Source organism: Ochotona curzoniae, unplaced genomic scaffold (assembly GCF_017591425.1).
Source record: "Ochotona curzoniae isolate NIBS_2020 unplaced genomic scaffold, NIBS_Ocur_1.0 contig_54, whole genome shotgun sequence".
Taxonomy (NCBI): Eukaryota; Metazoa; Chordata; class Mammalia; order Lagomorpha; family Ochotonidae; genus Ochotona; species Ochotona curzoniae.
In genome coordinates, this window is record NW_024466464.1 from 3,967,040 (window position 1) to 3,989,463 (window position 22,424).

At 57.1% G+C, this 22,424-nt stretch overlaps 1 protein-coding gene across 1 annotated transcript in view; it reads right to left on the reverse strand.

Moving 5' to 3' along the window:
• Window positions 1-22,424, reverse strand: part of SUN1 (Sad1 and UNC84 domain containing 1) — a 34,882-nt gene that overhangs the window by 11,551 nt on the left and 907 nt on the right. Inside the window, exons 2-16 of the mRNA XM_040990071.1 lie at window positions 19,839-19,933; window positions 17,257-17,424; window positions 14,859-15,034; window positions 14,259-14,285; window positions 13,976-14,161; window positions 9,647-9,844; window positions 9,186-9,269; window positions 8,894-9,004; window positions 7,942-8,040; window positions 7,054-7,147; window positions 4,674-4,732; window positions 4,447-4,592; window positions 3,456-3,665; window positions 1,399-1,485; window positions 717-760 (exon numbers count right to left, since the gene is read on the reverse strand). Coding sequence (XP_040846005.1) covers window positions 717-760; window positions 1,399-1,485; window positions 3,456-3,665; window positions 4,447-4,592; window positions 4,674-4,732; window positions 7,054-7,147; window positions 7,942-8,040; window positions 8,894-9,004; window positions 9,186-9,269; window positions 9,647-9,844; window positions 13,976-14,161; window positions 14,259-14,285; window positions 14,859-15,034; window positions 17,257-17,424; window positions 19,839-19,933 — 1,784 coding nt within the window. The remainder of the gene's footprint in view (window positions 1-716; window positions 761-1,398; window positions 1,486-3,455; window positions 3,666-4,446; window positions 4,593-4,673; window positions 4,733-7,053; window positions 7,148-7,941; window positions 8,041-8,893; window positions 9,005-9,185; window positions 9,270-9,646; window positions 9,845-13,975; window positions 14,162-14,258; window positions 14,286-14,858; window positions 15,035-17,256; window positions 17,425-19,838; window positions 19,934-22,424) is intronic.

The window sequence follows — 22,424 nt, forward strand, 5'->3', positions numbered from 1 at the left end:
TGTTCAACACAGCTGGGGCGGGGACCTGCCTTCTCGTCCTTCCAGGACTATCGGCACCTTTGTCACGCCACATGCAGGCCCTACACAACCATCACCCTAAGAAGGAGCCTGCGCACGCCAGACTCAAGTCCTGCCTGTGGCTCTGGCAGGGCTGCTCTGCAGGCTGCCAGCCGAGCCAGAGGCTCTGCATGCACAGCAGCGTGCAGACTCACAGGCTGTTCACAGGGATGCAGTGGGCACGTGGGGCCTGCAGAGGTGGGAAAGCACAGGGTTGCAGAGGCCGGCACAGCAAGGGAAGGGTCAGGGTTAGGGTTTGAGATGGAGTTGCAGAGGCACCAGGGCAAAGGCAGCACTGCCCTCTAGGGACCCGGGCAACAGACAGCTCAGGAGACAACCGGAGGGGCCCCAGCCCAGGGTCTACTTCTGGCCAGCAGCACGAGCAAGGCGGCAGAGTGCCCTGTGAGGGCAGCTCAGTCAGTGCTTTGAGAGCCGCTGAGCAGGGAGGCCCCGGCCCAGAGCGGGCTGCGGTCAGCTCGGGGACTGGGCAGCATTGGCCACAGGCACCTCATGGTAAGGAGGCGTGATCAGTAGCTTGGGAGCCCCCGCCTGCCAGGGTCCTCCCGGAGTGGTCCCCCACAAGGCCAGATCCCCAAGTGAGCACCCAGGTGAGAGCAGGGGTGTGTGTCGACACTGCTTGCCATCCGAAGCCGCCCTACCTTGCTGCTGCGAGCTTTGCCTCCTGCAGCTCCTTCTGGAAGGCCTGAGGGAATGTGGAGACAAGAGAGTTGACCTGACCACACATGATGACAGCCCCGACTGGCCTCCACCTTTCTGTGCCCAGCCTTCTCCTGTGCCTCCACGCACGTCGGCCTATGGCCTGGAGCAGGGCACTGGTTTTATCTTTCAGAAGGCCAGCCCAGGACAGACACATCGCACTGACAGGCTGCACTGGACGTGAGAGGGCCAGCCTGAGGAGGCAGAGACATCTGCACTGACAGGCACCACCCCAAGCGCATGCAGAAGGAACTAGGTGGGTACCAGCCCCTCCCCACAGTCAGGAAGACAGAGCTGCCCGTGCCCCCTTTCCCTTCCTGCTCAGCAGTCAAGCCACCATGGAGCCAGCTCCATCCCTGGTTTTCCCACATCCCCTTCTCTGCAGCTCAGGTGCTTGCCCTAACACCTGCTCAGGGGAATGTGCACGTAACAGCTCCAGGCCATCTGCTCTCCCTCTGAAGGGATCCGCGACCCCATGCAGCTGGGTGGCCTTGGCATGCCTACTGTGACCGGACTGGACCAGGAGACCCCCAGGACAAATGGGGGCAGTCAGGTATTCGTGTTAACAGCAACAAGGTCCAACTGTCTGAGAAAAAGGCCTGGTCTGACAGGACCCGTCCTTACCTTGGCTCGCTCTGCCAGTTCCCCAAGGATCCCTTCCAAGGCAGAGAGGCGCACTTCATGTTCACGATGCAAAGTCATAAAGTCGGCCTTGGGAAGCAAGCACAGGGAGATGGTCAAAGCACAGCAGAGCCTGACCTGCCGCACGAACTGATGTCGGGCACAGGGAGGGCCATGATGTCACATCTGAGGGCCTTGGGCTTGAGGCCAGCAGCCTGTGGGAGGCAGGGGTGGCGTCTGCGTGCCTGTGAGGCCTGTGCTAAGCTGCTGCAGGCACCCGGGGACTCTGCTCATCTCTATGGCAGGGACCCAGCAGCCCTGGAGGAGGCATTGTGAACCCCAACCCTATGCTCAGGCAGCTTCCGGCTGCACAGTCCCCCTGACCACCCTGTGCTCGGGCAGCTTCCGGCTGCACAGTCCCCCTGACCACCCTGTGCTCGGGCAGCTTCCGGCTGCACAGTCCCCCTGATCACCCTGTGCTCAGAGCAGCTTCCGGCTGCACAGTCCCCCTGACCACCCTGTGCTCGGGCAGCTTCCGGCTGCACAGTCCCCCTGACCACCCTGTGCTCAGAGCAGCTTCCGGCTGCACAGTCCCCCTGACCACCCTGTGCTCGGGCAGCTTCCGGCTGCACAGTCCCCCTGACCACCCTGTGCTCAGAGCAGCTTCCGGCTGCACAGTCCCCCTGACCACCCTGTGCTCAGAGCAGCTCCATCCAGGAGTGCTGCGGGCAAGGCAGCTCGATTGCCCCCACCACGGATGGAGCCACGGAGGCCTCCCTGCCTCAGCCCGAGCCCATGACAAGCGCGCAGTTAGGGCAGTTCCCAAGGCCATAGCCCCTCCCATGATCCAGAGAGCTTATGTGGGGACAGCCTCCACATGGGTGGCTGACAGGGGTTTGTCTCCACCCACTTCTTCAGTTTCCAGGGAGAATCACGTCCAACTACTGGACATGCTTCCTGGCGAGCCCAAAGGGACCACTGCTGATTACACAGCTGCACATACACACACACACACACAACTACAGCACCCGGGGCAGTGCTGGACCTGCTGGAGGACCCCACACCAAACAACTCAGACCCCACAAGAAGGGAGACAGGCAGCCACATGTTGGGTGCTACCTAGTACTTGGGGTTGGGATGGCTGGACTGAGTCGCTGGCCCCTGGGCACTTAGGGAAATCGACCAGTGGATGGGAGTGTGTGAGCCTGTGCTCTCTGCCTCAACAATGAATAATTACACATGTAAATAACAAGACAACTGAGAACAGGCAGGCCAGAGCAGCACTACACTGAGCCATGAACTCTGCCAGGGCAGCAGAGGCGCCATGGCTGCTCACAGCACCGTCCCACATGGCGGCCACCAGGTATGTGTGGCCATCAAGCCTGGCACTATGGCTGGTGCACCCGAAAAACCCACTGCACAGCCATCTTTCCCGGCCAGTGCCCAGGGTCTGCTCAGCCTGCATCCAGATCAGCATGCCTGCTGCCATGAGCCACACCAGTCCTAGAGCCCCACTGCACAAGTGCAGACTGCAGAGCATCCAGCCACAGAACACAACACGGCAGCTCTCGCCTGTCTTTGTGAGACACGGTCATCCACACCATCATGGAGCCCTGAGACTGACGGCATCTCGGCTCTCAGGGACCTGAAATCAGGACTCGAGGAGCCGGGCCCTGCCCTCCAGGCACACGGCATCTTCACCACCAGGTGACAGGCCTGCAGTGGCAGCAGTGTGTGCGTGAGGAAGCATGACAGAGACAGACGGAGGGAGAGACGAGATCCTTGAGCTGGCCTAGGCTGAAGCCAGGGGCCAGAATTCCACTCGGGTCTCCCAGACGGGCAGCAGGGGCCGAAGTACTCGGAACACCTCCAGCTGTCTGTCCAGGCACATCAGCAGAGTTGGATAAAAGTGGAGCAACAAGGATGCTGGCACCATAGCTGGCACCCTCTCTCTGGAAACACTCTGCCAGACCGGCTGACAAGAGCTGCAGGACACAGCAATGAGAGGCTCAGAGAACCTCGGACCGCACCTTAGTGCCCGGCAGCCTGGCAGCGTCCACCTCCTGCAGCTGCTGCCCGATGAGATCCTTGACCCACGAGGACAGCCCTGCTCGGCCCTCGTCCACCTGGTCCAGCCGTGCATGCAGTTTGTGCAGCTCAAGGGTGAGTTCCTGGAGCTGCTTGTCATGCGTGTGGCACCGGCCAGTCAGAGCCGTCACCTGCTGGTCCATGCTGCTCCTCCAGCGCCACGGAAACGCTGTGTCCCCTGCCTGCAACAGGAAGACACAGGCAGAGTCCACCAGAGGGGCTTGGTGAGGCACTGCGCTATCGGGGTGCCTGGCTTCCTGCCGACGCGCACCCAACCTGACCCCAATCTGGGAGACCAAGGCTTGAGTCCAGCCTAGGCGGAACTGTTGCTCATTTATGAAATTAACCAGCCAATGGAAACTGCTCTATGTCTGTCAATTAAAACAAAACAGAAACCAAAGCCTGGGGCGGTGCCAGCATTCCCTAAGGGTGCTGGTTCGAATTCCAACTGCTTCACTTCCAATCCAGCTCCCTACTTATGGCCTAGGACCCTGCACCCACATGGGAGACCCAGAAGAAGCTCCCGGCTCTAGGGTCCTGGCTTCAGACCAGCCCACTCCTGGCTGACGTGGTCATTTGGGGAATGAATCAGCAGATGGAAGATCTCTGTCTCTCCTCTCTCTGTAAATCTGCCTTCCAAATAAAACCAAATCTTAAGGGACAAAAATCTATTGAAGATAAACCACCACATGGTATAGCAGCAAGATGCCAACTGCCGGGTCCACAGCTTAACTCTCAGCGAGTACCCTGACCCGATGTGGCTGGGGTGGCTTTAATTTTCCTCTGTAGACACATCAACATATTTTTTTGGATACAAACTGCCCTTGGCTACTGCTAAGGCAGCTTGCACCTTGCAGAATGACAGCTTCTGATCTGTTCTGGGTTAGCAAGCAGAGACATTGAGAGCCCTGGAACCCGCTCCCTTGGGTCTTGAGTGGTGGGTGGGGAACACACAGACCTCACCTGGACAGGAGGGTTGAGGGGAGCAGCGCCAGGTCCCAGCCCGTCCCCAGGGTGCTCAGCCTTCGGCGATCTGTGCAGGTCTGGCCAGTTGAACGCAGGCAGGGGAGAGAGGAAACCACCCTGACCCCACCAGGTGACTCCGGCTCCTGGGAGGAGAGAGACCACTGCACATGGCACCCCTCAACGCACACCCAGGGGCCGAGGCGACTGGGCTGAGCCTTACTCACCAAGCAAGAGCAGCAGTGGAAGGAGCAGGATGAGAAACCTGCAGAGATGTCGGAGGCACCTGGGGATGTGGGGGGAGCCTGTAACTGGGAAGGCGGGCAGCAGGGCTCACCCCGACTCCTCCTGGTGACCCCAACACCCATCAGAGCCACAGCTGCTTGCACCTACAGTAGGCCTGTGGCAGAGACGCATGGGGACCAGTGAGTGAGTCACTGGGTAATACCTACTTCCTGTCTGGCGTGCCAGGCTCTCACACTAGCTTCCTGTTACTGTTCAACCTGGGGGCAGGAGTGAGGCTGAGATGGTCAGCCCACTCGTGTGGACAGTCCAGGGGGGCTTTTGGCACAGGGGTTAGCTGTCACCTCTGCGCTAGCATCCCATATGCACACAGGTGTGCTCCACTACCATCCATCTCCCTGTACTGCACCTGCAAAGACAGCAGGAGACAGCCCCATGTCTGGCCCTGAGCCGTGTGGGAGACCAAACGGAGGCTCCTGGCCCTCAGCTCCGGGCATCACGGTCATCCGGGGAGTAAGCTAACAGACGGAGGCTCCTGGCCCTCAGCTCTGGACAGCATGGTCAGCTGGAGAGCAAACTAACAGAGGATCCATCTGCAACTTCGCCTTTCAAATATTTTTGTTAACTTAATAAAAAAAAAAGTGACCCCCAAAAAAGAAATCCTCCCAGGTGGCGTTAGCCAGCCACCGGCTGACAATCCGGGCTCTGGCCAGCCGGGCGCTCTGGCCAGCCGGGGGCTGACAATCCGGGCTCTGGTCAGCCAGGCGCTCTGGCCAGCCGGGGGCTGACAATCCGGGCTCTGGTCAGCCGGGCGCTCTGGCCAGCCAGGGGCTGACAATCCGGGCTCTGGTCAGCCAGGCGCTCTGGCCAGCCGGGGGCTGACAACCTGGGCTCTGGTCAGCCGGGCGCTCTGGCCAGCCAGGGGCTGACAATCCGGGCTCTGGTCAGCCAGGCGCTCTGGCCAGCCGGGGGCTCTGGCCAGCCGGGGGCTCTGGCCAGCCGGGGGCTGCGAGCGCCCATCCTGCGCTCCTGCACACCACCCCTTCTGTGTACATCCACTCTTTCTCTGTTTACACGATTTATTCATTTGAAAGTCAGAGTTACAGAGAGATCCGCCTGCCAGTTCATTCTGCATGTGCCCATAATGGCTGGAGCTGTGTCCGTTCCCCACGTGGACACAGGCTTCTCCCAGGCCGTAAGCAGAGGCTGGAAGTGCAGTCTGAGGCTCAGCCTATTCTGCACAGCACCAGCACACTTCTGCTTCTCTTACTAGTACCTGCTTTTTTTTTTTTTTTAATCTATTTTTTTTAAAAGATTTATTTTATTTTTATTGGAAAGGCGGATATACAGAGAGGAGAGACAGAGAGGAAGATCTTCCGTCCGATGATTCACTCCCCAAGTGAGCGCAACGGCCGATACTATGCCGATCCGAAGCCAGGAGCCTCTTCCGGGTCTCCCACGTGGGTGCAGGGTCCCAAGGCTTTGGGCCGTCCTCGACTGCCTTCCCGGGCCACAGGCAGGGAGCTGGATGGGAAGTGGGGCTGCCAGGATTAGAACCGGCGCCCATATGGGATCCCAGGCGTGCAAGGCGAGGACCTTAACCACTGCGCCACCGCACCGGGCCCACTAGTACCTGCTTTTTAGCACCTTCTTATCCACCTCGGGAACAGCAGGGACAGGCACTGTGGCCTAGCGGCTAAAGTCCTCGCCTCACACATGCCAGAACCCCAAAAGGGCGCCGGTTTAATCCCAGTGGCCCCGCTTCCCATCTAGCTCCCTGCATGTGGCCTGGGAAAGCAGTTCAGCACGGCCCAAAGCCTTGGGATCCTGCACCCACATGGGAGACCCGGAGGAGGCTTCTGACTCCTGGCTTCAGATTGGTACAGCACCAGCTTCTGTGGCCACTTGGGGAGGGAATCATTGGACAGAAAATCTTTCTCTCTGTCTGTCCTTCTGTTTGTATATCTGACTTCCAACAAAAATTAAAATAAACCTTAAAACAAAAAAAGACTGGGAACATCAAAGTGCTTCACAACGCACGGCATTACACAGGACTAGGTCAAGATGAGATCATGTAAAGCAACACGCACAGGCTGCACTGTGGCTCAGTGGGTTAAACTGCAGCCTGCAGCGTGTCCTAGTCAGGCTGGCTCCCTGCTCACGGCCGGGAGACCCAGATGGAATCCAGGCTCCTGGCTTGTCTGCAGCCTAAGGCAGGGACCCAACAGAGGCAACACCCCTCTATCTCTTCTTCCCTCCCTCTCTCCTTATAACTCTTCAATAAACAAACTCTAAAACAAACAAAACAATAAGCCAGACAAGCGCCTGGTCCAACACCCCGGGACAGGGGATCAGGGTTCTTACCTTGTTAGAAGAAACACATTCAGCCATGAGACCAGAGTCACAAACTGATACCATCCAATCCCCAGCCACCAGAACATTCCAGATGCTGCTCTCCCTGCAAAGAGGAAATGTGCTCACACTCACACACTCACACACAGTCACAGCAGGCACTCTGTAAGCGTGTTAGGATGAGAATTGGCACGTGTGCACACTCACACACTCACACACAGTCACAGCAGGCACTCTGTAAGCGTGTTAGGATGAGGAGAATTGGCACGTGTGCACACTCACACACTCACACACACACAGTCACAGCAGGCACTCTGTAAGCGTGTTAGGATGAGGAGAATTGGCACGTGTGCACACTCTCACACACACACAGTCACAGCAGGCACTCTGTAAGCATGTTAGGATGAGGAGAATTGGCACGTGTGCACACTCACACACTCACACACAGTCACAGCAGGCACTCTGTAAGCGTGTTAGGATGAGGAGAATTGGCACGTGTGCACACTCACACACTCACACACACACAGTCACAGCAGGCACTCTGTAAGCGTGTTAGGATGAGAATTGGCACGTGTGCACACTCTCACACACTCACACAGTCACAGCAGGCACTCTGTAAGCGTGTTAGGATGAGGAGTACACAATGGCGGGATTGGTGTGTACACACACACAGACCATGTATATACAGGGTCGAGGTGCAGGAGATGAACCCCCACTCTCAGTTACACAGAAGCAGCACGCACACGCACCCCAACCACAGTCGGCTGGCAGGAAAAGGACCCACCACCACAGAAAAGGGACATGGGTTTCATTTTCATGCAGTTCGAGACATCACGTACTGCAGGACTACACGGCACAAAGCTCTGGAAAGAAGCAAACGGAGGAATCTGAAATAACCACCTGGAGTCGCCGCAGCCAGCCAAAGAATGGACCACAGCGTCCTGGACACGTGGCACCCGGCAGCCCAGACCCTCCGCAGTGTCTGCACCAGGAAGTGACCTGCAGCATAGGAGATGTGCTGGCCTCAGACGTGAGACACGAGACACCTCCCCACCCCATGCCTCCACCAGCGCTTCTCACAGAGCGACTCCTTCACGCCTCAGGAAAGCCTGCTGGGCTCACCTCCCTGCGTGGGCAGCTGCTCCAGTGTGAGGCCGGCCTAAAGCCCACGGGGTGGGGGGGTGATAGCTACCAGAACGTACACTGGACAAGTCAGCATTCGAGGGCAGCCGGAGAGGCATGGACAGCAGTGTCCACACGCCAGCTCCAGAAGAGAACTGCTCTAACAAGGGATGCTCTCTGGTCGACAGGGCTCCAACAGTGCGCCCACCCCACTGGACGACACAACACAGTGAGCTCAGCAGCAACGTCACACATCGCTCAGCGGAAATGGCTCCATACACAAATCTGGACACATTTCTTCCAGTCACTGTAACATTTGTACATTGGCCCCAGAACCACTAAATAATCTTAATGAGGTTGTAAGGCAACGGCATACATAGACCAAGAGGATTTTAAAAAAATCATTCATTTATGTTATTAACACTTAAAATAGCTGAGCTTTTAAAGAACAGCTGCCAAAAAAGGGGTCCCTTTTACCAGAAAGTTACAGGGGTTAAGCAGGGTAACGTGGTGAGACAGGGCCTCATGCTGTGCACGCGGGCAGGGCCACTGGCCTCTGCTGCCCTCTGCACGTGTCCACACACTCAGTCACTACGCAAGCTGGCAAGGACGCGCTAAGACACAAGCTCGGTGTTTGAAACGACAGCCCGCACCCCGCCTGCTCTCAGCGGATTACTGCGAACACATGCCCAACAAGGAACGACACGGGGGAGGGAGCGACGGCGACAACCTGCACGGGCACCGAGGTGCCCCATGGTCCCTGCCAGCCTGTGTGGCCTGGAGGACTGCGAGTGGGTGGCTGTGTGTGTCTCAAGGTGCCGCTTCCTCTTACAGTCATCGCCTGCGGGTGTGGTGACAAGCAGTGAAGTCACAGATTAATACATAACAGTGCACAACATCTCAGTTCAAACACCAAGGCCAATGGCACACAGGGGTCAGAGCGGGGGGCGCTGATTCTCGGTCTCAGTGCTCGACACACCAGACAGGGACCCCCTTCACACACTCAGAGAAGCCATACTTACACATAGACTCGCCACGGCCCCCGAGGCGGCCATCGACTCTGAGACACTCTGTCACATTCACGCTCCCACAGCAACCGGCATGAGCTGCAACACACACGAGAGAGGCTTAGCGTGGTCCCCGCAGGCCATGCAGCCACCGGGACACGGCCCACTTCAAACACTGCCAAACCACATGGGTCCAGGCATCGTTCAAATAAATCAGTTTTGAGTTACAGAGGCCTAACAAGGAAAATGGAAAGTTGAGCATAATGAACTGACAGTTCACAGTGAAGCTGCAGCAGGGGCCAAATTCAGGAAGCGGAGCTGCAGAGAACACGCGGCCCTCCCCAAGCTCCCAGGACACGCAGGGGCAGGCAGGCAGCCCCGAGAGGCGGCAAGGCGACAGGAGCGAGAAGCACAGGGCTTTCGCCACCTTGGAAGCAGTATTCATTGAAAAAAAGGAGGAAAGAAAATTAAAATACCTTTTGATTCATAGCTTTTTGACTTAAAGCTTTCTGATTCACCATCTTTTGATTCGTAACTTTTCAATTTGAAATTGTCAGATTCATAATTGAGCTTCAGTAAAACCACTTGGAAAAGCTGAACTAAGAGTGTTGACAGAGACGACATCGCACACGTGGCCAGCCCCAAGAGCCTGTCCGCATAGAGACACGCACCGCCTAGGGACACACGTGGGCACGCGTCATTCCTCCCCCGAGCCTGCGACCCTCCCTGGGGCTCACCTCAGGTGCAGCACCCAAGCAGCCCCAAAACAAGCACCCAGGACGCCTCAGAAGCAGCGGCGGTCCGGAGAGCCCAGGGTGCTGCCAGTGCAGCTTCCACCTACGCCACAGCTCAGCCACTGCTGGTGCCAGACCCCCACGCCAACCCTGAGACCCACAACCGCAGCATGGCCCACAGCACCCACCAAGTTCGGGACACCCGCCACCTGACACTGCTGCACCCACCCTCACTCCGTGGGCACATTCTCTGTGAACCTAAACACAGCCACGAGCACCCTTCCAGCAGCTGCCAAAAGTCCCCGTGCCTGAAGCGGAGCAGCCAGGGTCAGTCTCCCTGGGCTTCCCACCCTGCCCCAGCCAGAGAGCCGGTCAGCCTGGGACAGGCAGTGGGCAAAACCCAGGTCCCGGGACCCGTGTGGGCAACACTGCAGAGTAAACTGTGTGCAGACTGCGACAAAACACAATGTCATGAAGAGGCAATGCAGCAGCTGGCCCAGGGAGCAGGTTAACCTGCTCCCTTCAGCACCGGCATCCAACACGCAGGCAGTTCAAGTCCCGGCTGCTGCACTTGGGAAAGCAACAGCAGATAATCCAAGTCCCTGGCTCCTGCACCTCCCTACCCTTCACAACCTGGGTGACGTCCCTGGCTCCTGCACCTCCCCTCCCTACACACACCCTGGGAGACCTGGTGACGTCCCTGGCCCCTGCACCTCCCCTCCCTACACACACCCTGGGAGACCTGGGTGACGTCCCTGGCTCCTGTACCTCCCCTCCCTACACACACCCTGGGAGACCTGGGTGACGTCCCTGGCCCCTGTCTGGGCCTGACCCAGCCCTACACACACATCCTAGGAGGAGACTGGGTGACGTCCCTGGCCCCTGTCCGGGCCTGACCCAGCCCTCTGGATCAAAGGTTTGGCTTTTGATTACCAGCCATTAGATCAAAGATTTTTCTCTTCCTTTCCCTGTTACTCTGCATTCCAATTAAATTAATAAATCTTGAACCACCACCATGCAGTGGTAACTCACGGCAGTCTGATGGGTAATTTCCTTTCTCACCACCAGGCTGGCAAGAATCAGAAAAAGCCACATTAAGATCTTCCAGAGGGTGGGCACGATGGCTGAATCCTCACCTTGTACGCACTGGGATCCCATATGAACCGCAGTTCATGTCCTGGCTGCTCCACTTCCCATCCGGCTCCCTGCCGGTGGCCTGGGAAAGCAGAGCAGGACGGCCCAAAGCCTTGGGATCCTGCACCCACATGGGAGACCTGGAAGAGGCTCTTGGCCCGTGGCTTTAGATTGGCTCAGTTCTGCCCAAGATAGCCAACTTGGGGAGTGAACCAGCGATGGAAGATCTTCCTCTCTTGTCTCTCCTCCTCTCTGTATATCTGACTTTGCAATAAAAATAAATCTTTTAAAAAAAAAGAAAAAGAAAGCGTTGGAGCTGGCGCCATGTTACAGCAGGTTAATCCTCTGCCCCTTGGCACCAGCATCCCATGTGGGCAACAGTTCGTATCCCATCTGCTCCACTTGCGATCCAGCTCTCTGCTTATGACCGGGGAAAGCAGTGGAGGACAGATCAAGTGCCTGAGGCCCCGGGCCTGACGTGGGCTTTGAACTGGCCTAGCTCTGGCTGTTGTGGCCACTGGGAAGAGAACCAACAGAGGAAAGACCTTCTCTCTGTCTTGCCTTCTCTGTAAAACCTGCCTTTCAAATAATAATGAATCTTAAAAGAAAAGAAAGGATTTGTGTGCACTAGCAGACAAACGTGCAAAGACCAGCTCTCGGGTGGACAAAGGAAGCCCCGGTGTTCATCCTGAAACCGCAAATGTAACCATGTAACCTGTCCCTCAAACACAGGTGCACAGGGCACCTGGCAGGGCCCCGCACCCCCTGGACACTCCCCATGCCGCCCAACACCAGCAGCTTCTTCAGTGTACACCACAGACTGGACAAGAAGATACAGACAAGCAGCATGTGACGGGCATGCCATTTTCTGCTCCAGCAAACCTGGCCACACACAGCCCGTGCACTCTAACCCCCAGCACACAGCAGGCCAGCAGCGGCAGCCCCTGCCTCCTCCTGCCTGCCATCACAGGAAGCCACACTCTATGGGGAGTGAGCTGGCACTGGTTCTCTACACAGCGGTGTGACAGCCATGAGGACTGGTTCTCCATACAGCAGGATGCCTCTTTCTGCTCACACACAGCTTACACCAGCCCAACACAACTTGGCCTCATGGACCACACTGGGCGCCGAGCCCCACGAGCCTGGGACACAGGGTAGCTTGTTATGGCAAGCAGCAAGAAATTGCACAGACCACCGCAGGTGCACCCTGAGCGCCCTCAGCAGTGGGCTCCTGAGGGACTCAGTGCTGCTGCTGCGGTCCAGCACATTAAGCTGTCACCTGCAAAGCCAGCATTTCATATGGGTGCCTGTTCCAGTTTAGGCTGCTCTACTTCCTGCTAATGACCTGGCAAAAGCAGTGGTACCCACATGGGAGACCCAGAAACCCCTGGCTCCAATGTGGCCCAGCCCCAGCCACTCTCGCCATTGGAGGGAGTGCAACAGGATGCCAAGACCACTCACTCTCTTGTTCTCTAATTCTGCCATTCAGATAAATAAAATGAATCTTTAAAGTGTTGGACCCACACTAACAGTGCAGGTCACCTAAGCGCCAGCAGGGGGCACCCGGCTCTGCAGCATCAAGGGTGCAAGGCCCACACCCACTACACCTGCTGGTTCACTTGCAACCAGCAAACGCTGCGTGGCTGTCTTGATCCCTCATCCCTCCTCTCCCCTCAGGAAGGACACCCCCATGGCATTCTGATCCTGCATCCCTCCTCTTCCCTCAGGAAGGACACCGCCATGGCGTTCTGATCCTGCATCCCTCCTCTTCCCTCAGGAAGGACACCGCCATGGCGTTCTGATCCCTCATCCCTCCTCTCCCCTCAGGAAGGACACCGCCATGGCGTTCTGATCCCTCATCCCTCCTCTCCCCTCATGGAGAACAGCCCCATGGCATTCTGATCCCTCATCCCTCCTCTCCCCTTACAACAGTACCATAGCAAGGCCCAGCAAGGTAGCCAGTGGCTAAAGTCCTCACCTTACACGTCCAGGATCCCATACAGGAGCCAGTTCTAATCCCAACCACCCTGCTTCCCATCCAGTTACCTGCCTGTGGCCTAGGAAAGCAGTCAAGGAAGGTCCACCCTATACCCGTATGGGAGATCCAGAAGAAGCTCCTGGTTCCTGGCTTAAGACTGGCTCAGCTCCAGCTGTTGCAACCGCTTGCGGAGTGAATGATCGGACGTAAGATCTTCCTTTCTGTCTTTCCTCCCCTCTGTATATCTGCCTTTCCCATAAAGGTAAAAAAAAATCTCTAAAATAAATAAATAAATAAAGACCTGAAAATAGAAAGCTAGGACTTGCTTCTTGGTCCTGGGTCACTCTCCACTGTTCCACCCCCCAGGCACACCAACCGTACTCCCCAGGCTATTAAGGGCCCAGCTCAGACTCCAGGCTGCTCCCCGAGACCAGTCAGAAGGGTGAGGGGTCTGTGGCCTCGGCTAGTACCCGCACAGCCTTCCCTTAGCCCCTCAGCGCCAACATCTGTAGTCAGGCTTTCAAGGCCACTGGGAGGGTCCCTGCAAGAGCTGATGACCCAGAAAAACTAGGGCCCCAAAGAGCCCCCTAGATCCGAGGATCATCTGAAGTGCTCCCATCACTGCTCCCTGCTGAGCACCTTGGCACCCTCTGTAGTCCCGCCATGTAACCAGGAATGTGCAAGCATCCCCCACAGGCAGGGTGCTGCCACCAGTGCCCTCTGCAAGTGCCAGCACCTTGCCAGCACTGCCAAGCCACCCTGAGGGTAACCAGATCCCACACAGCTCTCAAGTGTCTGCACGGTTTTATGTACAAGAACGTTCTTTTGCTCCTTAATTAAACACAAGTTTATACAACTTCAAACATTGCTCAGCACAGAAACACTATGTAAGTGTGACGTGGAAAGGAGACAATGGGACAAGGCTGTTTTCCCCTCGGCTGAGGACAGTGCACACTTACGCTTCTGCATCCTGTCACGGGAATAGACCCTGGAGGCCAGCGTGTAGGCCGTGGGCTGCGCGGTCAGGGTGTCCCTGCGCTCAGACAGCAGGCGGCAGCTGCTGCAGGTGTACCCGTTGTGCCCAGTGGCTTCGGCAGCCTCCACTGCCAGGGCTCCGTTTTCCTGAACAACGGCTTTGCCTGCACCTACGTTGTCAGAAAGTAGACCCAATCTTTATCACACTCGACAGCGTGCAGCTGGAACTTGTGAAATGTGTGAGGAAGAAAAGCCCAAGGCAATTACCTTTAGTGTCACCATCATCGTCGAGACCTGCGAGAGAAACCACAGTTCTGCTGCCAAGCTTGGTAACAGAGGCGGTACAGGCCGAGGGGGCCACGGTGTGCCCAGCTGCAGGCACACCCGAGGGTCATGCAGAGAGGACTGCCTCCTCACAGCCTGCCCGCTGTGGGCAGGGAAACAGTCTCACAGGCTGAGCAACAGAGCAGCCTGTAAAGTGACCAGGGCCTTCCGCCTGCCAAGGGCGGCCAGAGGCTTGCCTCCTCAGCCAGCTGGACCCTGTGCACAGCCCAGGGCATGGCCATGGCCTTGGGGCAGGGAGTGCACCCCTCCCTCGTGACTCAGGATAGAAAGGGTCTTCTGGAACACACAGCAGGACTGCATGCTGCCTCCAAGAAGGCATGCACCCAGCAGCAGCAGCGTCCCGTCCCAGCACTACACCATCCATACTCCACATGGGCACAGCTGGCCACGGCTGGCCAGGGCAGAAAGGAAGCAGCCTTCAAGTGCCTGTAGAGAAGCCTCAGGGCCCCTAGCACCCAGGCAGTAGCCACCCTCCTCCCCACACCAAGGCGCATGGGCCCTGCACACCTCCCAGGCACTCACCCCAGAAGTGGGTCACCTCTGTCTGCTCACGGATCAAGGACTCATCCAGCACGCATGGCTGCAGGGCCGCAGCAGCCTGCACACTGCGAGAGCCGCCCTGGCTGCCTGCAGCTCTCCGGGACACGGGGCTCACACTGGGAGCAGCTTTGCCTGCACTTCTGCGCTGTCTTAGTGTTCTGCAAAGGAGAGAAGGAGCAAGGTCTCAGAATTCCCAGCACAGAGCTCTGAAAACACACACAGAATTTTAAGGCCAGCCATTTTCTAGTGCATTTCTGCTGCCATGAACCAATGCAAGAGTTTTATGCTGGGATTTAGAGACTCCTTCTAAAGCCACAAACACAAAATAACGCAGGCTTCTGCTGATTCTGAGCAAAGACATACAACAGACCACAAGTAAAAATGACCAAAACAAAAGGCTTGCATCCATATATGGACGTGCCCACAACTCACTTCTGCCCCCGGCGAAGCCATGCAGCCAGACATGTGGCGCAAGTGGAGACCTAGGGTCCTGTCTGCACAACAGCCCAAACAAGCCTGGGCAGGAGTGCAGGGGTAACACCGGGGCCCACACCAGTTCAAAACCTGGCTACCCCTTTTCTGATCCAGCTCCCTGGTAATGACCTGGGAAAGCAGTGGAATACAGCCCATGTGCCTGGGACCCTGCACCTACATGACAGACCCAGAGGAAGTTCACGCCTTCCAACAGGCCCAGTCCCAGCCAATGCAGCCATAGCGGAATGGAAGGAATCTCTCTCCTGACTTCTCTTTAACTCTGCCCTTCAAATAAGACCAAAAAAAAAAAAAAAAAAAGCATTTTATAACTGAGCAAACTGAGCATCAAGTTAGGGAGTAGAAAAACAGACTCAGCCCCTGCTCGAGCATCTGGGAGTGGCAAGGGGTGCAGTGACACACATGGCAGGGCCAGGTCACCAGGCAGTGCTGGCCCTGGGCTTCTGCGGGGCAGGAAGAGCCCTGACAGCCCAGGAATGTCATCCTACTCGTCAAAAATCTATTTGTGTTGGAAAGGCAGATTAACAGAGAAAAAGGGCCCAGCGCAATGGTGTAGTGGTTAAGGTCCTCGCCTTGCACGCCCAAGATCCCATATGGGTGCAGCTTCTAATCCCAGCAGCCCCGCTTCCCTTCCAGCTCCCTGCCTGTGGCCCAGGAAAGCAGCCGAGGACAGCCCAAAGCTTTGGGACCCTGCACCCGCGTGGGAGGCACAGAAGAGGCTCCTGGCTTGGATCGGCATAGCATCGGCCATTGCGCTCACTTGGGGAGTGAATCATTGGACGGAAGATCTTCCTCTCTGTCTCTCCTCTCTGTATATCCGCCTTTCCAATACAAATAAAATAAATCTTTAAAAAAAAAAAAAAAAACACAGAGAAAAGGACAAAGATCTTCCATTTCCTGGAACACTCCCCACAGGGCCACAAAAGCCAGGAGTGAGCCCATTTGAAGCCAGGAGCCCCCTCTTGTCTCCCATGTGAGTGAAGGGGCCCAAGGACTTGGGCCATCCTCTGCTTCTTTCTTACGCTGTAACTATGAAGCTGGATTGGAAATCGGCAGCCAGGACTTGAACAAACACTGCAGGCAGAGAATTAGCCTGGTTTGCCACTGCAGCACCCCCAGAAACATTTTCAAATGTTAAACTACCTCAATTTTTTTTTAAAGATTTATTTATTTTTTTTTTTATTGGAAAGGCGGATATACAGAGAGGAGAGACAGAGAGGAAGATCTTCCGTCCGATGATTCACTCCCCAAGTGAGCGCAACGGCCGATGCTATGCCGATCCGAAGCCAGGAGCCTCTTCCGGGTCTCCCACGCGGGTGCAGGGTGCCAAAGCTTTGGGCCGTCCTCGACTGCCTTCCCGGGCCACAAGCAGGGAGCTGGAAGGGAAGCGGGGCTGCTGGGATAGAACCGGCGCCCATATGGGATCCCGGGCGTGCAAGGCGAGAACCTTAACCACTTGCGCCACCGCGCCGGGCCCAAAACTACCTCAATTTTTGCTGCTTCTTGATACAGATGGCCAAGCCATCGAAAGATCTCACCCACCACACTGGTAACCATGTGAGCCTTCGGTGCAGGTTGTCGGCCTGTGACTGTGGGTGGACCTGTATGTGTGACTGCGGGTTGACCTGTATGTGTGACTGTGGGTGGACCTGTGTCACTGCAGGTGGACCTGTATGTGTGACTGTGGGTGGACCTGTATGTGTGACTGTGGGTGGACCTGTATGTGTGACTGTGGGTGGACCTGTATGTGTGACTGTGGGTGGACCTGTATGTGTGACTGTGGTTGGACCTGTGTCACTGCAGGTGGACCTGCGTGAGTGCACACAGTCTGGAATTCATGGTTTTACATCAGTTTCGCCATAGGAAGGCAGAGCTGGGCAGGGCTTACCTTGGTACTCCATCCTGGGAGGGGTGCGTATCTCCTGCCTTACTGTCCCCTGTGGAGTAGCTCGTCCTGACCAGGCGCAAACTGCGGCGGGACATCCTAGGGGAATCAAACACGGGATCCAACCGGTGCTGTGTTTCGAAGTCCAGAGCATCAGAAGAATAGCTCGAGCTGTAAGGACACAGCTGTCAGAGGGCAGCAGCGCTCCCGGCTCCCCACATCCCCACGTCCAGCTTGCAGGGAAGCCACTGCTGTGGACAATATCTGGAAGGAGGCGAGTGACCCTGTCCTGCCTGCCCCACTACACCTGCTCCAGCTGTCCCTGTCCCCCACTCAGAACTGCTTCAGGACACGAAGTCCATGAAGACCCCCAGGAACGTTAGGCAGGAGCTGGAAGGGGTGAGAGATGTCCATTGACCAGGTCACTACCCAGAGGGTCATAGCAGCCAGTGTGCCACAGGGTGACCCAAGCCCTCCCTCCCAGGGAGTCATCAACAGGGGCAGAGATGGGCACTGATATGAGATGTGGGCACCATAGGCGGCACCTGTGGCACAGTGCCAGCCCTACACAGGTACTGCTCTTGGCTCATCTTTGTGCCATTCCAGTCTAGGCACTGCCCTTGAGAGCAGCTGCTACAGCAAAAGATGGCCGCGGTCAGAGAGGGCCACCACGCCCTGCTAAGTGACACACTCGGGGCCCTCCTCTTCCTGCTCACCTATGAAGCCTTCAGCCATGCAGAAGCACAGAGCCTCACCACGAGGCTCCGAGGCCCACGCTGCCTCACTGCCCTAGCTGGCCAGGCTCACCCTCCCCTCCAGCTCTCGGTAGGGGGTCCCAAAGCCAAACCTGTGCTGGATCCAGCCTCCCTGCCTGCCAGCCATCTGCCCTCCACCTGGGGACACCTGGTTCTGCCTCAGGGCCTGTTCCAGTATTCCAGGGCCCAGTCTGGCTACAGCTCCAGGCCATGTGCTGACTCAGTCCTTCTGGAGGACCCAACGCTCCAGGCCGTGCCCCTGGCGGGAAGGCGGCACACTCACTCCTTCCTCCTGGAAGGCCCCACCCCTCTGTCCAGCACAATCTTCTGAACCAAGCTCCACAGCCATACCTCTGGCTCCCACCGCCCTAAAACAGTCCAGACTCCAAGACAGCCAGCATAACCCCAGCCGGGGGCCTCTGCCCTGCCCTCTCCCAGGTCTCACTGGCCTGCCCTGGGCCAGCTGGAAGTGTTGCTAAGGCAGCCTCGGCAGGCTGGAGGATGAGAACATGACTGCGGGGCCAGAACTGCTCCAGCCTTCTGAAGCAACCAGGGGCCTGAGAACCACACTGCTTCTACAGCAAGGGCAACACAGCGTCACTTCAAAGACCGTCCAGGCCAGACAGCACAGGTGCTGTGAAGAGGCACTTTGCTAACCAGCAGAGCCAAGATAATCTGTCGCCATTACTCCGCCTTATATTCCCTTAGAATTCATCCTATCCTCCTGAGCTTGCATTCCCACCCCACCTGCTAGAGCCCCGCCCCCTCAGCCACACCACACCTGCCAGAGCCCCGCCCCCTCAGCCACACCACACCTGCTAGAGCCCCGCCCCCTCAGCCACACCACACCTGCTAGAGCCCCACCCCCTCAGCCACACCACACCTGCTAGAGCCCCGCCCCCTCAGCCACACCACACCTGCTAGAGCCCCGCCCCCTCAGCCACACCACACCTGCTAGAGCCCCGCCCCCTCAGCCACACCACACCTGCTAGAGCCCCACCCCCTCAGCCACACCACACCTGCTAGAGCCCCGCCCCCTCAGCCACACCACACCTGCTAGAGCCCCGCCCCCTCAGCCACACCACACCTGCTAGAGCCCCGTCCCCTCAGCCACACACCCAGGAACCTTCAACACCTCTCTGGCCTAGCTACCAAACTCCAGCCAATGAAGTGATACCAACCCAGAAGTTACCTAACTCCTGTTCCTGGGTTTTAAAAAAGACCCTTAGACTTACTTGTTCCTTTTAAAGCGTAACACAGACTGCCTACTCAGTGACTCACAACAGTGGGATCTGGACCAGGCCCGAGGCAGAACAGCGGGAAGCCACCACCACCAGCCTCTGACACATGCTGGGTCACCGGCAGAGGCAGCAGGCCCTGGCACCTCACTATGGCCATGGCTCTGTGTCCCAGGCAGCTCAACTACAGGCCAGCAGGGCAGGTCAGCAATTACTAGGACTCAAACCTTACAGGCTGAACGCAACCAGGTCCTGGGCAGCTGAGGGCACTGGGAGCCCCACCAGCACGCTGCCGCAGGAGACCGCTGGACACAGAACTGTGGGAGCCCCACCAGCACGCTGCCGCAGGAGACCGCTGGACACAGAACTGTGGGAGCCCCACCAGCACGCTGCCGCAGGAGGCCGCTGGACACAGAACTCTCCAGGCTGTGGATACCGATCAGCACACTCCTGTAGGCGATCCCACGCCTGGGAGGGCTCTGAGACTGTCTTGATGACTCACCGAATTACAGGGAAAACCCGGGGAAGCACAGAGCTTTCCCAATGCCCCTCAACTCCTCGTGAGTCCTAGAGCCGCGGCCCCCCGACTCACCTGAGCGCGTAGGTGTAGCCCGTGTTGTCCGGCACACACTGCGGAGGGCTGTAGAGGTGCAGCCGGGAGAAGTCCATGTCTCGCCTCAGCTCATGCTGCAGGTGGAGAGGGAACAGGCCTTCAGGGACCTCAGTAGCACGCTTATCACCAGGACCATAAACAGGCAGAGCGGCACCTGCCGAGGATGCGGAAGCCGGCCTGGAACCCTTCCCAGGAGTGCTACGTGCAGGAGTCCCTCAAGGAGGCGCTGACTGATGGCCAGAACAGGACCCGGCCCAGGAGCCACCCTCTGCTCCCTCCCCAGGGACGCAGATCAGCTCCAACACCAAAGTGCCGGCCTTGTTTCTCTGGTTATCATCGAGACGTCTGTGGACCTGGAATGATTCGTTAAGAATATTCACGCACACACCCCAAATTAAAGGAACAAAGTCCTCACAGTAGTAATATGCATCATAACCTGTTGTTCAAACTCTACGAGATAAGACTAAAAATAAAGAGCGCCTTGGGCAACAGTATTTATGGACACAAAACTGGGCTCTGTTGCAAACCACAAAGCCCGAGTCCCATCACCTGGAAACAGGCCAAACACCTACTGAAGTCAAGGACTGACTACAGATCACATAGGAAACTTGACTGCTCCACACACTCCACAAAGCCCCTGGGTTTGGGATAACATTCTACAACACTCTCGGTCTGTCCTGAGTCCCTGGTGCTCCAGTCAGCCAGAGCTCATTCACCAGGCATAAGCTGCCACTTTGCAAACAAAATCAGCTACGGCTGTTTAACCCACGTAATGTTTAACCCCTGTGTAACTGCCCTGACCTGTCCCATCTGCTCAACTCAACCCTTAAATCTGGACTGGGACACCCAAGGCCCAATGGCGTGCTTGCCAACACACTCGAACGTCTCCAGCTCCGAGTCCAGCCGGCTCACACTGCCACTATGGGACGTCTCCAGCTCCGAGTCAGGCCAGCTCACACTGCCACTATGGAATGCAGTCGTACTGTGGCTGTGTCATAATGCCTGCTGGCCACACTCCAGTTTAGGAAGCACTCCCAGGCATGTGGATGCCAGGCTGAACGCCACCGCTAACGCCCGTGACCCTCTCATCTCACACGCTTTGCTCCAAAGGTATCCTCCCTCCCTGGGTCAGTACACCCTGGCACTGCTAACACACTCGGGGAGCGAGTGCAGCTCACAGGAGCTGTGTGCACTGCTAGCACACTCAGAGTCCAGGACCAAGTGCAGCCGAGAAAGGCCATCCCCGGCCCCACCTTCAGGTGCGGGGCCATCTGGGGAGTGATCCAGCAGGCACCACTTCTCTTGATCTCTAACTCGGTTCTCCCAATACGCACACACACCTTTTTTTAAGAAGATGTTTGTTTCTACTTGAAAGGCAGATTGAGAGAGGAAACAGTCTGCCATCTGCTGGTTCACTACCCAAGTGGCCCCAGTGGCCGGAGCTGAGCTGATTTGAATCTGGTGCCAGGAGCTTCTTCCGGCTTTCCCAAGTGGGTGCAGGGTCCCAAGGTATGGGCTATCCTAGACTGCTTTCCCAGGCTACTGGCAGGGAGCTGGATGGGAAGCAGGGCAGCCGGCACCAACCTATGCCTCCATGGAATGCCAGTGCTTGTAGGGTGAATGCCTGTGGAGACAGTGTTGACCTCCAAATACATCTCCTTTTTTTGTTAAAATAAAATTAGGTGTTAGGGTGGGCACTTGGCCTGGCAGCTAAACTGCTGAGGGTCCTGCAGCCCACATCCAGGTGTCTGAGTGCGAGTCCTGGGTCTGTTCCCAACTCCAGGTCCTGCCAAGGTGCACCCTGGGAGGCCCCGAGGAACAGGAGCGTCCCCAGATGCAGTTTCAGCCCCAGGTCCTGCAGGCCCTTGGGAAGACAGCCAGTGCTGAAGTTCTTTATGCTGTCTCTTTCAAATCAAGGAAAATGAGCAAAGCTTCAAAAGAGTCTATGGAAATCAAGGGTCCTGTGTCCTCGGGTCCTTTCTCCCCCTCCTCCCTGTAGACTCAGTAGACCAGAACAGGTGTGCACCTCAGCCTGGGTCCTGCGAAGTCCAGCCCCGTACCCGCTGCAGCCTTGGCAAGGCTCTGAGCTCCCAGGCGAAGCAGGAAGGAGCACCGAATCCCTTCCAGATGCGGTAGACTGCAAGTAGACTCTTCATACTCCACATGTAACATGCATCTTATATAAATTTTAAAACCAAAATATGGACCCAGTCTGATGGGCTACTGTCTAAATCCTTGCCTTGCAAGCGCCAGTACTCCACATGGGCACTAGTTCATGTCCCAGCTGGCCCACTTCCCATCCAGTTCCCTGCCTGTAGCCTGGGAAAGCAGTTGAGGATGGCCCAAAGCCTTGGGACCCTGCACCCACGTGGGAGACCCAGAAGGATCAGCTCAGCTCCAGCTGTTGTGCTCACCTGGGGAGTGAACCACCAGATGGGAGATCTCTGCCTTTCCTCCTCTCTATAAGCCTGATCCGCCTTTAACCAACATCAAGCTGGCAAAGGGCAGCTGTGCTGTGGGATGTGTACCTGCCCTGGGCATCCCTCACACACTGGGGCCTCCATC